This window comes from Kogia breviceps, chromosome X (assembly GCF_026419965.1).
Source record: "Kogia breviceps isolate mKogBre1 chromosome X, mKogBre1 haplotype 1, whole genome shotgun sequence".
NCBI lineage: Eukaryota > Metazoa > Chordata > Mammalia > Artiodactyla > Physeteridae > Kogia > Kogia breviceps.
In genome coordinates this window covers 19,217,725-19,231,300 of record NC_081330.1, presented here as the reverse complement: position 1 = coordinate 19,231,300, position 13,576 = coordinate 19,217,725, and the positions used below count along the sequence as shown (strand labels likewise).

Here is a 13,576-nt window from a genome sequence, read left to right as displayed (position 1 = left end):
TTGGGGTGGGTGGATGCTGGAGAAGGTATGTGATAATCTATCAGGTGGAGCATAAAGTTAGATCTCTGCTGTCCAGTACGGTGGTCAGATTGCCACACGTGACTATTGAGTATTTGAAATGTATCTAGTCTGAGATGAGTTGTGAGTGTAAAATATACAAGAACTTAGTATAAATGAAACTGTAAAACATCTCATTAATACTTTTTATATTGATTACATTCTGAAATGATATTATTTTGGTTATATTGGGTTAAGTAAAATGTTAAATTTTTTAAAACAGCTATGAGTGGAAGGATTCTTTTATGAAGTGTCTTTCAAGTATTTTTCCCATTAAAAAAATGAGTTGCCTGTCTTTTGATCACTGAGTTTAGGAGTTATTTATACTGGGTATGAGATGTTGTGGGATACATGATTAAAAATCTCTTCTCCCAGCCTGGAGCTTGCCTTTTCACTCTCTTAATCGTGTCTTTCAATGAAAATAAAAATGTTCTCAATTTAATTTGTTTTTTCCCCAGTTTTATTGTGATATAATTGACATAATATTGTATTAGTGATGTGAACTTCACCTCAATTAATAAAAAAGGTCTTCTGACTCCAAATAAAATTCTCTTTTCATTTTTTAAGATCAGATGTTTCTCTTGGGAGAGTAGAAAGATGAAAGCACGTTTCGGTTCAACATAAGTGAGAGTTTTCAGAGTTGTCAAATAGTGTAATGGGCTGACTTGTGATCTATACTTACACTGGAAGCATTCTAGCAGGGACCGGACAACTGTCTATAATGAATATTGTAGAAGGGACCGCTAAATCTCCTTCCAACTTGAAGATTCAAGGATTCTATTCTCTTGAACAGCTTATCTCTTGGAGAGATCAGAATTTGAGCATAACACAAGACAGAGTATAATCAAGTATGGGTCTGTGTGGCAGAGACTACAAATAGAAGGCGATAATGTTGGAAACTAAGCAAACTGCAAATGTGTTAAATAAAACTGTGCTATGTGTTTATAATGCTATTTTAAAATTCATCTATTGTAGATCTTTTAAAATAAGTCATTTGAAAACAGTGCTCCTTTTTAACAAAATTTACCTAGGTGGTTGGTGAGATTAGCTGGTAGTGGCAGTGGCTGAGGAGACAAAAGTGCAGTGCAGTCTCGTAGAAAAGCTAAGATAGTGATTTGGTCACAAAGAGAGCCAAAATTCTACAAGGTTGAGCAATCTGGATGTGAGGGACAGGCCCAGGCCACAGCCACAGCTGGACATACAATTCATGTCACTGGAGAGAGTACAGTCCTTCCAAATAAGAAAGACTCTAAGCTACAACCCCCTTAGAGTGGCTGAAAGGGAGTACTTTGCTGAGACGTAAATTTAAGGGTATTTGCATTTTGGAATGCATGGACGGGTTTCTTGCATTATCTTTATATTTAGTAAGGAAGTTTCTGAAGGTAACAAGGGTATTATTAAAGTTGAAAGCAGTATAGCAGTGGTTAAGAGCCTGGGCTCTGAAGTCAGAACTGAATTTGAGGTCTTAACTTCTTAAGACCTCAGTTTTCTCATCTATCAAAAGGGAAATAATAGCGCCTGTCTCATAGGGTAGTTGTGCGCACATGAAGCTCCTGGCAGAATCCTTGGTAAGCATTCCATAATGTCAGCTAATACTATGTGTGCTGCCTGAATAGATTTTTTTTTTAAATTATTTATTTATTTATTTTTTGGCTACGTTGGGTCTTTGTTGCTGTGCGCGGGCTTTCTCTAGTTGCGGAAAGTGGGGGCTTGCGGAGCACAGGCTCTAGGCGCACGGGCTTCAGTAGTTGCAGCAAGCGGGCTCTAGGGCACAGGCTCAGTAGTCGTGGCACACGGGCTTTGTTGCTCCGTGGCATATGGGATCTTCCTGGACCAGGGATCGAAACCCTGTCTCCTAAGTTGGCAGGCGGATTCTTAACCACTGCACCACCAGGGAAGTCCCTGAATAGATTTTTAAGTGGGGGAAAAAAACCAAGATGTGAACTAAACTGAGAAAGATGTTTTTGGAACAACGGTATTCCCAACATTTATTCATTTAACAAATAATTATTTAGGGCCACAGGCCTTGCATTGACTTACTTTTACATATACTCAACGTCTAAACCATAGTATTTTGTGTTCTTGCGTGATTACGGAACCTTCTCGCGAGAGGCTTAAAAACATAGCCCATTGGTTAACGCTTTGAACTTATTTCTTCTGGCTCCTGGGGTGGGGCTAGAGCCTGAAGGTGGTCACCAGGTCCCCTCATCATCTGCTGGCTGATTGTGAGGTGTGGATTAACTCGGATTCCCCGCGTTAGTATTTCTACTCTTCATTTTCTTTATCTTGAACTTTTTTTTTTTTTTTTTTTTGCGGTACGCGGGCCTCTCACCGTTGTGGCCTCTCCCATCGCGGGGCACAGGCTCCGGACGCGCAGGCGCAGCGGCCATGGCTCACAGGCCCAACCGCTCCGCGGCATGTGGGATCTTCCCGGACCGGGGCACGAACTCATGTCCCCTGCATCGGCAGGTGGACTCTCAACCACTGTGCCACCAGGGAAGCCCTATCTTGAACTTTTTATGGTCCCTTTTCTGCTTCTAACTTGCTCTTTCTCTACCATGTGCTTTGAGCACCTGGCGACCTCAGACCTGGTGCTGAGGTTATTAGCTTATTTGATCTTTATTTCTGTACCCACCCTAACCCACTCCTCCCCCCCGCCCCACTACACCCCCCTACCAGCTCAGGCACCTCTCTAAATACCGCTCACTCCCTTTCCCTCATTTTCCCACTTTTGTTTTAAGCATTTGCTCCGCCCCCTCACTTTCCCTCCTTTTTGGTACTCTGCTCGCAGGCGCCCCGCTCCGCCCCTTCACTCTGCTGGCTCCGCCCCTCGTACCCCGCCCCTCCTTTCCCTAGTCCTTGTACGCGCTAGGTAGGTGGTGATGCGGTGACGGGGCGACATCTCTGCACCCACGTTAGCTGCGGAAACTGCCAAATTTCTCGCGTTTTAGCCTCCTCTGCCTGCACCTCCCTAAAGTCAGGTTGCTCCGTCTGGGCCTTTGCACCTGCAGCCTGCCCGACTACCGCGTTAAGACCCTTGTCATTTCCGCCTCTTATTTCGCGCCTTCTCTTTTAGGCTCGGAGGGGTCGGAGTTGGAATGGCTGTACCGCCGTTGCCGAGGCGACGACTTGGTTACTTCCGTTGGAAGCAATACTTCCGGGTTGGCGTTGCAGTGGTGCTTCCGACTGTGGGAGCCTCGGCTTCCCAGTCGTCCGATGAGCCCGAGCAGGTGAGGGGGAGCTCCTGGGCTTCCAGGCTGGGGAGCGGGGCTGGGCCGCGCCAGGCCGCGCGGGGCCGGGCTGACCTGGTTCCCGGCCTGGGAGGGGCTTAACGGTCCTTTGGTCTCTCTCTCCCCTCAGCTGAGTCCCTTCCCTGTCTTTCACTCTTCTGGCATCGGTGGTTTTACTTCTTCTTCGATTGAACCCTGCTTCCTCGACCCCCCAGGGAGGCCGCCTCCTTCAGGCGCCTCCCTTCTCTCCACGAACTCGCTCTGACAGCTGAGGAACTGGCAAGATCCTGCTACCCAGAGGGTGAATGGGTATCTTTCCCGGAATAATCCTAATTTTTCTAAGGGTGAAGTTTGCAACGGCGGCCGTGATTGTAAGCGGAGTAAGCAAACACCTCCATTGTATTAGTGTGACGGATGCTGTTGAAAGATGCTCCCCTTCAGTTTCTACCCCCTGCCACTCCTTGAGGTCAAGGCATTGAAGGCATCTATTAAAATGCAGTTCAGCTAACTAATTGGGATGACAGCCATTATTAACATGAATTAGTTTCTCAGACAAGGTAACAGCAGGGACATTTGTAGTGTTCTGTCAGTGTTTCCTTGGTTTTTTCAGGCTGGGGTTGCTTCAAGTCATCATGAACTCTTCCCTTGCCTTCATTCCCTACATCATCAAGTTCCTTTGTGTCTCTGTTTTAGAAGTTTGTCTCTAACCTCACTGCCAACAAACATCTTATCTGCTGTACTTCACACTATCCTAATCTAGTTTCCCTGCCTCTCCTGTTTGTAATCCACTGGTTGGCTGCAGCCCTAGTAGGCTAACTAAATGTGGTAGATTTCCTCAAGTCACTTCCCTATTCAAAAATTTACAGTATCCCTCCCACCCTGCCACACACACTTTGGTTTTAGGACTTTCAGCTTAACCTGTTCCTTATCATACTTTTTGTCTGATATTGTTTCAGTCAGATAAAATAATTCTCTGTTCCAGTTAGATTGCACTCTTCCTTCTGAGAACAAACCATACTGATGCTTTCCTCCACGAACAAACCATACTGATGCTTTCCTCCACATGCTGTGTTTTTCCCCACATTTGTATCTATCCATCCTGTTCTTCTCCCTGCACCCTCTCCTTACCTATACCTGTTGAGATTCTACCCGCCCTCTGTCAAGGCCCACTTTAAGTTCTCTCATCTCCATAAGCCTTTTCAAGTTATTCAGGCACACGCGGATTGTCTCCTTTTCCATGCTTCTCCTGCCCTTATAGTTTGTGCTACATAGTTTGGCACTTATTTTTTTTTCTTTAATGAACTACTCTGATTTCTTCCACCAGTTTATAAGCTCTTGAAAGGCAAGAATTGTATTTCATACAACTTTTATCCCCACACCCATCTCCTTAATTATCCAGGAAACATAAATATTGTCATGGTGTTAGAACATGTGTGTGTGTGTGTGTGTGTGTGTGTTTTAAACATCACATTTATACCCATAGCACATTTGGGCATTTAGTATGCCTTCAATGAACATTTGCTTGACCCTCCATTATTACCTCCTGAATCTGAGAATCTCTAATGCCTACTCTTCCTTAAAGGAGAAAGCAAGAAAGGCACCTGCATTTTTCTGACCAGATCTTTGGAGTAGTGTAACAGGGTTATGTAATTTGTGTTTAGATATTCTTCTCACTCTTTAGGCTATAAGATTTCCCTTAGTCAGACTTCAGAATACGTGTCTGCATTTTGAAGGCATTTTTCATTGGCTTCTTAACACGATAAAAATATTTAAGGTACTATATTTCTATTTCAACTCAGATATGACTCTTTTCTTTTATCCATATCTGGGGATAGCCCCCACAAGTCAAAATCATTTTTAGAGTGCTTGGGGTATTTTACACAAGTAATCCTCTGCAACAAAAGCCAGGGGAGAGAATTAGTAGGGAGAGAATCTCTGAGGATCACAAAGTGTCATGTACAGTGTGTAGCATTGGTCAGGTCCAGTAAGTTAACTTTCAAATTTTCCCTGTAACCTTTTACATACAGGCTGTATACATGCATAAAGGACATCACACTGGAACCAACCAAGTATTTATCAATAATGGGCGTGTACCCAGTTCTGTGCCAGCTATTGTAGGGGTTATAAAAAGTACTGTGAGACATGGTGTCGGCCTTCAGGGATCTTACCTAGTTAAGAGAGAAAATAACATGGGGCAACCAGAAGATAAACCTCATCCTAGTCATTATTTGTATGCCTGAGATTTAAGATACAGAAGGGATAAATGAAGGCTCAAAAGAGCATTATACAGCTGTGGAATAGGTATGACATAACATACATGCATATATACAGCCTTATGTAAAAGTTTTAGCTGACATTTGAATGATTCAGTAGTCTGACATGGCCCCCACAAAAGTGACTGCAATTTTCAGCTGTAGTAATTGAAGTGTAATATAGAGAATGACAAAAATGATTGTAGATATTTAGCTTAAAAAAATAAGATGTAGAACATGATAGCTATCTTTAAATAGTTGAAGGACTACCCTAGGGAAAAGGAATAAATTGTTCATATTGCCTCGAAAATATGAGTGAAAACTAGGGCAAGGCAGACTTTTGGCTCAGTAAGGAAGGAATGTCTAAAATCAGACCTAATCGAAGATGATACAGGATTTCTTCATAACAAGATTCTTTCCTAATATTGGAGGGAAAGGTATTTTACTATGAGATGGAGGTGGGAAGGTGGCAGTGGTCCCAGAGTTTTAGATTTCATGGACCAATAAAATTTAAATGAAAGTGTGGGGAGGGAGCACGAAGTAGGGTAGCCAGTCTTATTTTGCCAAATAACACTAAACAAAATCAGCTACCAACTACTAATACATTTCATACAAGAAAGGTGATTTAAAAAAATGCTCCAGGAGTAGGAAGAACATGATCTTCTAATAGTTCTTTTTTTTTTTTTTTTTTTTTTTTTTTGCTCTGGACGCGCAGGCTCAGCAGCCATGGCTCACGGGCCCAGCCGCTCCGCGGCACGTGGGATCCTCCCAGACCGGGGCACGAACCCGTGTCCCCTGCATCGGCAGGCGCACTCTCAACCACTGTGCCACCAGGGAAGCCCAAAGTTTTTTATTTTTATTTTTTTAATTATTTATTTATTTATTTATTTTTTAGTTCTTTACATTAAATACATTTAGCTGAAAAAAAAAGGCACTAGGTGCCCTTATTTTCTTTAGTTCAACCCAGAATCGTGAACATTTTCATTAAAGAACCACGGGGCTAACGGACCTGAGATTGTGACTGTTCTTTCTGGTCCTTGCTGTGGCTTTGCCCCCTGCCTTTAATTGCTTTATTATTGCTCCCTGAACCCTGAGCACATCTTCTTTATTAAAAGGCTGGGTAGCAGGTAGTCAAGTCAGGCTTCTTCTGTGATGAAAAGAGTTGAAAGAAGTTATAAAGAGAAAGTGTTGGAGACAAGTATAGCAGCCATTTGAAATGTTTGACTGTTTTGGGCAATCTCTAAATAGGTGAATGGAAAGGGCATTCCCCCTTACCTCAACTTAGAGAAGGGATATGCCATGGTCCTTGCTTTTCCATGCCTACCCTCTCATCATTTGTGTTATGTTTTACTATCAATTGTAATCTTAAAATATGGGCATAGCTTATTAAAATGTTGATAAGGTAGTATTTAGTACTCAAGACTTATCTCAAGCTGAAGCTGATAATTGAATTGCTTATTCCTACTTTGCTTTTTAGAATTATTTTCAACAGTTTTCCTCCAAAAGAGTTGTCTACTGCAGACTCTGTCAGATGGACTGGCTGATCATACTATGTTTGAAAGGAAGTTTCCATAATTATTGTTGTGGCCTCTAAAACATTTGTCTGCTTGTTAGCTATCCTCTCTGGAAAACTGTCCTTCTGTGCTTAGTTACAGAGAATTCCTTATGTGGAAACAAAATTTTGTCTCGCCTAAAAAGAGACTGTGATTTAATGGTGCTAAGCCCAGATTTTGCAGTAGGGGAGGTGGGCAGTAAGTATTATCTGTTAAAATGGATATTTGAGTACTTAACTATTCAAAAATGTAATAATGATAATAGCTAATAGTTGAACTAGGTGTCAGGTACTTTTCTAAGTGTTTTACATATATTATTTGATTTTCACAACAACCCTATTATATAGTATTTATTATTATTCCCATTTTACAGTTCAGAAAACTCAGGCACACAGTGGTTAAATAACTTGCCCAAGGTCACAGAACTAATAAGTGGTGGTGTCAGGATTTAAACCTAGGCAAGTGTGACTTTAGAGTCTTCATTCCTGACTGTAAACCACTTGAAGTTGCTTTTGAAATTCAATAGTATGCCTACCATGAAGATCTGAAAAAGGAATATTTAAAAGAAATCTGAGAATCCATCCTCGGAAATAGATTGCTTCCAGCTGGATCAGGATTTAGTAGGCAATGCCTAGAGTAGTAGTTCTTAAAGCGTGGAAGCATCAGCATTATTTGCAAATTTGCAAATTCTCACGCCAGACCCAGACCACCAATCAAAAACTCTGAGGGTAAGGCCCAGCAGTCAGTGTTTTAATCTGTCTTCTAGATGATTCTGGTGCACACTGAAATTTGAAAACCACTGATTTAGAAGGCAGAACTGTGGAAAAAATAAAATCCAAGAGAGAAATAGCTGGGAGTGGCCGGACAAAAAGGCTGCAAAGATTGAGGGTGACAGGTCTAATGGAGGCGGGATGGGGAAGGAGGTGAGGGCGATGGGGTGTAGTATACATTGTTAAAGAACCCAAACATCAAAGAAAAACAATATTTGTATGTATGTGCTTTAAAAGGCCAGGGAAAAGGAGATTCACTAGATGGATGGATGTAAAATGTCAGAGAGAGGAGAGACAACATCCATATTGCCGTCATTCCTCTGGGAACCAGAAGGAAGGTGAAAATGTGCTAAACTTACCCTGGGCCTAGTGGGGGGAGGTTGTGTGTAGCTGGAAAGTAGCTAGATGAAATAAAACCCTAAAATTTAGTGGAGAGATGAGAGGACTAAGAATATGAGAGGGTAGTGGTGTCAGTGTGCCTTGCACCTGAATCAAGCTAACTGAATACCATGAACTGCTTTTATGAGATGCCTCAGCCTATATAATTTAAAGTCCAGACTCCTTCACTTGTAATTGTCTAGTTGAATGTCTAAGTTGGGTGTGCTGGATGGAATGAAACCTCTTCTTTAGGTGGGGATGGGAATAACATTAAAGAAACTAGAGAACGTGAAGGGCACAGGTTGATATTTGAGTGAATCGCACACTTACCTCTACAGAATGGCTGTAAAGAACACATTCATGATCATCCATCACATAAAACAGGAGCCTTCATTTTCTGTCATTCCACTTGGTAGGGTTTTTCCTCTTCATTTGTTTTATTTGCAAAGTTTGTTGATATAAATTATGTGATCATACACTAACAGATGCTCCTCACTCTTGTGCCTTGTTCTGATTTGTGTTTATTTTTAGCACCAGAAAAGTGCCACTGTAAGCCATGAGATGTCTGGTCTGAATTGGAAACCCTTTGTATATGGCGGCCTTGCCTCTATTGTTGCTGAGTTTGGTAAGAATGTGAAAACTGAGAAACCTGCTCCTTAGGGTATAGATATGGTAGCGTTATTTTTGGTAAAAACTAGAGAAGAAGCAAAAAGAAGCTGCCCTATTTAAAAGAAAATTTATCATAAGAAAGTAATGTACTTAAAAAAAATATTTATTTGGCTGTACCAGGCCTTCGTTGGAGCATGCAGGACCTTCGTTGCTGCGTGCTGGATCTTTGTGCGGCATATGGGATCTTTAGTTGTGGCATGCGGGATCTTTTAGTTGCGGCATGCAGGATCTAGTTCCCTGACCAGGGATCGAACCTGGGCCCCCTGCATTGGGAGCACAGAGTCTCAACCACTGGACCATCAGGGAAGTCCCACCCTATTTGTTTTAAAAACTGTTGTCTCAAAGCTATCAAGTAATATTTTCTTTATATATGGAATCTAAAAAAAATGGTTCTGATGAACCTAGGGGCAGGACAGGAATAAAGATGCAGACGTAGAGAATGGACTTAAGGACACGAGGAGGGGAAAGTGTAAGCTGGGATGAAGTGAGAGAGTGGCATGGACATGTATACACTACCAAATGTCAAATAGATATCTAGTGGGAAGCAGCCTCAGAGCACAGGGAGATCAGCTCGGTGCTTTGTGACCACCTAGCAGGGTGGGATAGGGAGGGTGGGAGGGAGATGCAAGAAGGGGGAGATATGGGGATATATGTATACATACAGCTGATTCACTTTGTTATACAGCAGAAACTAACACACCATTGTAAAGCAATTATACTCCAATAAAGATGTTTAAAAAAAGATGTACAGCTTAAAAAAAAAGTACTACAAATGGTATGGTAAGTGAAGTTAAGAAAAGTCAATTTTAGGAAGCTGTTTTGATAGTTTAATGATTTGTTAACTTTCTAGGCTTAAGAAACATACATGAAAATATAGAGGGAGTTAGATAAGATAGGGGTTTCTGTTATATTCTTATACAAGTGGCCTTTCTTTGTGCTCAGTTGTTTATAAATTTCTTAGTAAGTATTCAGACTTCCTTTTTTCAAGCCTCTTTCCCATTTTAGAAGAAAACTGACCAAGATCAAACCAGATTCTTCTCTATTTGATTTTAATTTTGAAATACTTTTAGATTGTGTTTTTTTATCTTCCGAATTTTCTTTCCTAAACTGTTCATAAGTGACCCCAATCTACTAGTTTTTATTGACTTTCTTGGCATATTGTCTGGTGTTATGATATCAAGGTCATCAGTGACCAGAGCTGCATAAACATCTTGTTAGTTTTAGACCTTGAAATAGTCCCTGAAGTATATTTTGCCAATATAATGACCACTTCTCTGTGTTGATATAATAAGAGAAAGAAGTTTGGTTAAAGAAATTTTCCCACTAAGCACTGTGCTGGTGTTAGTCCTGAATTACCTAAGGAACCCAGATGAGTAGGCCAAATAGGACTTTGCCATTATCTTTCGTAATACTAGAAAACTATTTCTCATAGACAGATAAAAGAAAAAACCCACAAAACTTTGTAATAGTATTTAAGAGTATGTGGGGCAGCAATCCCATGCTTTCCTATATTCTTGGTGAAGATTTGGGGAGATTTTATGAGGGAGAAGTAGGGAGACTTGAGGTGGGAGGGGGGCAGAAGGAAGAGACAGATAAATGCCAGATTGTATGTTAACAGATGAAATTAAAACATTTAAGTATTTTGCATTTATAGTGTATTAGGACTATCCTAAAGCACTTTATTATATCGCAGTTTCAGTTACACTGTGGGTCAAATCCTGCTGCCTAGATATAGTACATTTCACTTTATCACATACAACTGTTGTCCTCTGATAGTGATATTTAAGTAGAGACCTAGGTATTAGAGAAAGAACTTTGTCTTATGTTTTAAAAATTACCATTGGCTTAAATTCATCCAAAATTTAACTGTGATTCTTTGGAAAAACTTATAAATGAGTGTGTTCCTAAACAGGAACTTTCCCTGTGGACCTGACCAAAACACGACTTCAAGTTCAAGGCCAAAGTATTGATGTCCGCTTCAAAGAGATAAAATACCGAGGAATGTTTCATGCCTTGTTCCGAATCTATAAGGAAGAAGGTGTATTGGCTCTGTATTCAGGGTGAGACTGGACTCTTTCCTTACATCACGAATAGAAATACTTTTTTGAGAAGCCATGTATTTCAGCTGTCTGATAGTTTGTGCCCTTTATATTCACCATTTCAACGTATAATTCAGTATTGATGTGCCAGTTTATATTTCACTTGCTTGTAAATCTTGAGCTTTGGATTTTGTGTACATTTGGCTATAAGCGATACATTTTAAAATGGATATCTCATTGCAGCATTGGCTTTTTCCTGTTTTCCTGAGAGTCATCCATAGCCACTGTGGATAGCGGCACCAATTCGCAGTATATATTTCTGTGATAATCTTCCTGAGTTGCCAAATACTGACTTGTAAAAAAAGTTTTACTCTTTAAAGAAATACTATTCTGGCAGTTTAAATAGAAAATGCAGAATGAGAGAGCAGGAGACCCATCATTTTTTTTGGGAGGGTCATCTTTTGGTTATTCATAAGTTGGTGGTTTATTGTCCAGTGTGTTGTTTATCTGCTGCCAATTTACTGGTCCACTCCTGCATCTAGGGTACCAGTTTATTGCTCAGAGAATGGATATCAGTTTTATTATTAACTTATGTTAGACTTAATTTCAAAGATAATTTACTTGGGGGAAAAATCAAGTATTACATCCTTAAGCAAGTGAATCATGGATCATCTGTTTCACCTTGTACTTTTATCGGCACAGATGATCACAAGATTATTGTTTTCAGATAGCAAGCAATAAAGTCAGAAATATGCATGTTTTGTCATCATTTTAAAATCTTAACTGTTTGAGCTGCTGCTGTCTTTCTATTTATAACTGCTAAAGTATAGTTCTGCAGTTTGGAAGAATCTCAAAGGAGGTATGAGTGAGAATGTCTCCAGTTTATAAGCAGAACTTAAACAGGGTGAAATCTTGGCTCTGGTACCTTCTTGATAGGATTGAAGATATATCTGCATCTGCTAGGAAGTAAGGTTGATTTTAAAAAAAATCTATGAAGTGGGTAATGGTGTATACTTTTTCTACATTACTGGATTCAATATGCTGATATTTTGTTAAGGATTTTTGCATCTAAGTTCATGAGAGATATTGGCTTGTAGTTAGTTTTCCTTTTCTGTACTGTTTTTTTTGGTTTTGTTAGAAGGGTAAGACTAGCTTCATAAAATGAGTTGGGAAGTGTTCCCTCTTCTGTTTTCTGGAAGAGATTGTGTAAGATTGGCATTCATTTATTAAATATTTGGTAGAACTCTGCAGTGAAATCATCTGGTGGGCCTGGAGAGTTCCTTTTTGGGAACTTTAAAATTATAAATTAAAAAATTTTAATGATTATGAGATTATTCAGATTATCTATTTCATCTTGATCGAGTTTTGGTAGTTTGTAGTTTGCAAGGAATTAGTCCATTTCTTCTAAGTTGTTGAATTTATGAGCATAAGGTTGTTTATAGTATTCCTTTATTACTCTTTTAATGACTGCGGAATTGTAGTGCAATTCCCCGTTTCATTCCTGTTCGTGACATTTCTCTTTTTACTACTGGGACCCTTGCTAGAGGTTTATTAGTTTTATTGATTTTTTTTTCAAAATAACCTTTTGTTTCATTGATTTTTCTTTATTTTCGTGTTTTCAAGTTTATTAATTTATGCTCTTTATTATTTACTTCCTTCTGCTCGCTTTGGGTTCATTTTGCTCTTCTTTTTTCTAGTTTCTTGAGGGTAGGAACTTAGATTATTGATTTTGAGACTTTCCCTCTTTTCTAATGTAAGCATTTTGTGCTATAAATTTCTCTCTCAGCACTGCTTTGGTTGCATCCCACATATTTTAATAGGTTGAATTTTCATTTTCATTCAATTCTATGTATTTAAAAAATACACCCGTGTCACCCATGGATTGTTTAGAAGTATTGTTTAACTTCCAAGTGTTTGTGGATTTTCCTTATTGATTTCCAGCTTAATTCCATTATGGTCAGAGAACATATTCTATATGATTTCAATTATTTTAAATTTTTTGAGGTTTGTTTCATGACCTAGATGTGGCTCTCTTGATGAATGTTCCATGGGTGCTTGAAAAAAATGCGTATTTTGCTGTTTTTATGGAATGAGGTGAGTGATGGAAGTGAGTAGGCTGTCTAGATATGTATAATCTGTGAGTGCATGTTAAGTATAACTGACTTTCTTTTTCTTTCCTTCTTTCTGGCAGAATCGCTCCTGCTTTACTAAGACAGGCATCATATGGCACCATTAAAATTGGCATTTACCAGAGCTTGAAGGGATTATTTGTAGAACGTTTAGAAGGTCAGTATAAGACTCCTCACTCTCTTTTGAGGTAATACTCAAAGGGATTGTTGAAATCATGCTTAATGAGAAGTGTTCATCACAGGGTGCCTGAGAATGGGTAGCAGTCATTGCAAGGACAAAATAAGCTTGTACTGATTTGGGATTAATCCTTGCAGTGGTGATGTATAGGTTAGAGGGACCTGCTCTTTAAGTTTGTCCCTTTTCCTATCAAACGAACAAAAAAAGGCTTCTGGTCATCACAGAGAAAACATGGAGCAAACTTGTTCAGAAAAGTAATGCTGTCCTCATCTACAAGAGCACTTCAACTATAAGGAATCCTCTAGCTGTGGGTTTTGATAA

At 39.9% G+C, this 13,576-nt stretch overlaps 1 protein-coding gene across 4 annotated transcripts in view; it reads left to right on the top strand.

Moving 5' to 3' along the window:
- The first annotated feature begins 3,133 nt into the window (after positions 1-3,133).
- SLC25A14 (solute carrier family 25 member 14) overlaps positions 3,134-13,576 on the top strand; it is a 35,449-nt gene continuing 25,006 nt past the window's right edge. Inside the window, exons 1-5 of one of the 4 annotated variants that reach the window (XM_059050967.2) lie at positions 3,134-3,287; positions 3,418-3,667; positions 8,772-8,865; positions 10,822-10,969; positions 13,140-13,234. In XM_059050967.2, coding sequence (XP_058906950.1) covers positions 3,593-3,667; positions 8,772-8,865; positions 10,822-10,969; positions 13,140-13,234 — 412 coding nt within the window. In that variant the 5' untranslated portion in view covers positions 3,134-3,287; positions 3,418-3,592. Of the gene's footprint in view, positions 3,288-3,417; positions 3,668-8,617; positions 8,653-8,771; positions 8,866-10,821; positions 10,970-13,139; positions 13,235-13,576 lie in introns of those variants that run through there. The other 3 variants (XM_059050969.2, XM_059050966.2, XM_067024019.1) reach the window with 3 other exon arrangements.